This window comes from Chinchilla lanigera, unplaced genomic scaffold (assembly GCF_000276665.1).
Source record: "Chinchilla lanigera isolate Chin_1 unplaced genomic scaffold, ChiLan1.0 scaffold00046, whole genome shotgun sequence".
NCBI classification, from domain to species: Eukaryota; Metazoa; Chordata; class Mammalia; order Rodentia; family Chinchillidae; genus Chinchilla; species Chinchilla lanigera.
The window spans coordinates 17333549-17336782 of record NW_004955447.1 but is presented as its reverse complement, the minus strand read 5'-3'; the positions used below and the strand labels follow the sequence as shown (position 1 = coordinate 17336782).

The 3234-nt window shown below is 43.4% G+C and overlaps 1 protein-coding gene across 9 annotated transcripts in view; it reads left to right on the top strand.

The window, feature by feature from the left end:
* Positions 1-2585: 2585 nt before the first annotated feature.
* Positions 2586-3234, top strand: part of Fip1l1 (factor interacting with PAPOLA and CPSF1) — a 68929-nt gene continuing 68280 nt past the window's right edge. For 2 of the 9 annotated variants that reach the window (XM_005392908.2, XM_005392905.2), the window contains exon 1: positions 2586-3157. In XM_005392908.2, the coding sequence (XP_005392965.1) occupies positions 3073-3157 (85 nt within the window). In that variant the 5' untranslated portion in view covers positions 2586-3072. The remainder of the gene's footprint in view (positions 3158-3234) is intronic. The other 7 variants (XM_005392911.2, XM_005392910.2, XM_005392907.2 and 4 more) reach the window with 6 other exon arrangements.

Here is a 3234-nt window from a genome sequence, read left to right as displayed (position 1 = left end):
TGAAAATGGATGAAATGTCTTTGGACATAGGCTAGACAGAAATTAAAACAGAATCCAAGGAAGAGGCCCCTTCAGATCTCATGCTATAGTACAATGAATTTCTTCTAAAATGACCTGCTAAAGATGATCACATCTATCTTATTAAGATGGGATTTATACCTGCCTGGCAAGCACAAGGTTCTGAGTTCAATTCCCAGTACCAACAAACAAGCAAACAAAACGATAAAACAGGATTTATGCTTTTGTACAGAAAATAGGGATTATTTTCCATTCCTCATTTTAAGAAAAGCATTATTTTGCTTTATTTTATTTTGAGGTACTTTGTAATAGTGATCAGTGCTGAGCTTAAGGATTTACTGAGCCCTGTCAAGTTCTTATCCTTAAAAGGGCACGCAAAGTTTACATAATAGTACAGATGTACATAGGAGATGATGCAATTGTCTAGAAAAAACTAGTAATATAAATTTAATGTTAAAATGCAAAGGGAGATGACTCGATTTCTCTGTGAGGTACAAGGAGGAAAGAATGCTCTACATATGTGATATTGTTCTAGTTGTTCAAAAGGGAAAAGGCCTAACCCAAAACACAATACTTTCTGGCCTCTAACTGGTCAAATACTTTAACATTTCAAATCTCATTTTAGCTTTGATAATCTTCCAAGAAATTGCTATATACCATTACCTTAATATGTCAATTTACTAATGTGGCAACTAAAGAATATTGAGATTGAAGTTAATAGAAAATAGCACAATTGGGTCTAATGCCATATCCATGCAAAAGACATCTAAGAGTACTTACATGTTATGTACTAGAAACTCAGAAAGGCACTTCCTTATATGATCAACTCATTATTTTAACGATCATTTAATCATTTTTTTTGTTTTTGTTTTTTTTTTTTGTTTTGGTTTTTCTCTGGTACCGGGAACCGAACTTACGACCTTGCGCTTGCCAGACAGGCGCTTTGCCGCTGAGCTAAATCCCCAGCCCCCCATTTAATCATTTTAACTAAGCACTCCTTTCTGTACTACAGAGATAGATAAATTAAAACAGATTATTATTATTTTGCTAATGACAGACCACAAAAATGAATAAAAATGGAAAACATATAATCAAAATGTATGTAGTATTACAGTTTGATCTGGTCATAACGCTTGAAGTAGAAGATGTATATAATATCTTCAAACTACCTCTCCTCGAAATTTTCTCTCATGCATAGGGAAATAAAGACAGCATTAACTAAGGAAGCACATTCAGGCAAGGAACTAGGTTTGGGAACAAGGAAGAACAAAGCTTTTAACAGTGGTTATTAGCGACTTACGGGCTTCTCTACTTATAGAAACTTAACTCAAATGCTACCTCCATGATAAAGATGACTCTGCTGCACCAATTATTTTTCAATGGTTCTTAGGTCCGGTTTAGGCAATACATAGAAAGGCAAGGACCTTGATGGCAGCTTGAAAGAGAAAGAAGCCCCGCAGCAAAAAAAGCCTGTTTCACAAAACCACCAAAGTTCATTATAAATTCTTGCAATAATAAACAGATAAACAGGTGAGACCGTGAGGGATTGCTTTATGATAGTCCCAACCTGTAAGCAAAACCTTCATTTCTTTTACCAAAGAGTAAGACCTCCTCGGTGTTATGTACCCCATCAGGAATGGAAAGTACAGATAAACAAGATGTCCTATTTGAGGGAAGATTTGATAGAGTGAATCTAATATATATATATTTAGATAATCACTATACAGTGTGATATGTCATAAATGCAAAAGTTCTAAAAGGAGCTCTGCCCCACTCACCGCTCCCCCATACTATCCACTGTATCAACTTTCTGTCCCTCCCTCTACTCCAGCAACATTTGGTTCTCTTGCACACGTCAAGCATTTCTACCTCAGAGCCTTTGCACCTCCTAACCCCACTGATAGTTCTTCTCGCTAGTTAGGCCTCTATGCTTGTATCATTTTATTGGAGTGGCTTTCTCTGATCATTGGGTATAAAATTATACTTTGCCCTCTTTGTCACTTTGTTCTCGGCCCCCTCACAGCTTTTCTTCATAATCCTTATCAACATGATATATTCCCTATTTATGTTTGTAGTTTGAATCTCCATTAGACTGAAATCTTCACAGACTTTTGAAAAACTCACTGTAGAATCTATGTAGCCTTAAAGACATTTGGTAGAATTTCCATATTTATTGAATTAATGAATAAATGGGAAAAGATGAAGTGGGATTCAGGATAGATTTTACCAAGGTGACTATACTTCAACAGGATTTAGAAGAATGCAAAGGCTTATTCTTAACATACAAAGCAGCTGGGAACGGTAGGAAAAGGTGGGTTCAAAAGCAAGGGGAAGTAAAACAGACGGCTTACATCACTTGAGACGGGGCGGTCTGCTAGCGTGTAACGCTTGGCGCTGTAGTTACAGCACATCTACATTTTCCTTGCGGGAGAGTTAGTTACTGCCCTTCCGTCTTTCTCAATAAATTGAGAACTCTTTAAAGATAGCAACTATGCTTTGTCTATAATTTCCAAATTCCCAAGAACAGATGAGTCTGTAGCAAGTATACACGTGAAGAGTGAAACAGGGCCTTTAGGAAGATCTGTAAAGAAGAGGTGCAAAGCGGGAAGTACCATCAAGGACACATGGGAACAATGCAGTAGCAACGGAGACAGGGCCTGTTGGAGGGAAGACTGGGGGAGGGGAACAGACGCAGGACGCCGGAGGGAAAACCCAGCCAAACAACCAGCCGGATTCATAGGGGCGGGGCCAACCGCTACGCATGCGCACAGCGGCCCCAGGTGACCGCCGTGGCGGAAGCGAAGCCACCTAGAGCCTCTGCGCCTCGCCGGCGACTGCTGCTGCGCGTGCGCAGGCGGCCCCGTGCCGGAGTCTTCCTCTGTGCCCAGTCCGCCGCTGCTCTGCTTGGGTTGGAGCCCCGCGCTCCTTCCGCGGCTCACCGGCGGGCGCGTGCCCTCCTCGCGCCCGCGCCCTTCTCGCGCCCCGGGCCAGCGAGCCCGGGGAGGAGGTCGGCAGGGGCTGTTGATCTCCGCCTGTGGACTGCGTGGGGCGGCCATGTCGGCCGGCGAGGTGGAGCGCCTGGTGTCGGAGCTGAGCGGCGGGACCGGCGGCGACGAGGAGGAGGAGTGGCTCTATGGCGGTACGGAACTTCCTGGCCCCGTCCTCCCGGCTCTGCCGGGCGTCCCCCGCGGCCCGCGCTCGGCCGGCGCCCCGATG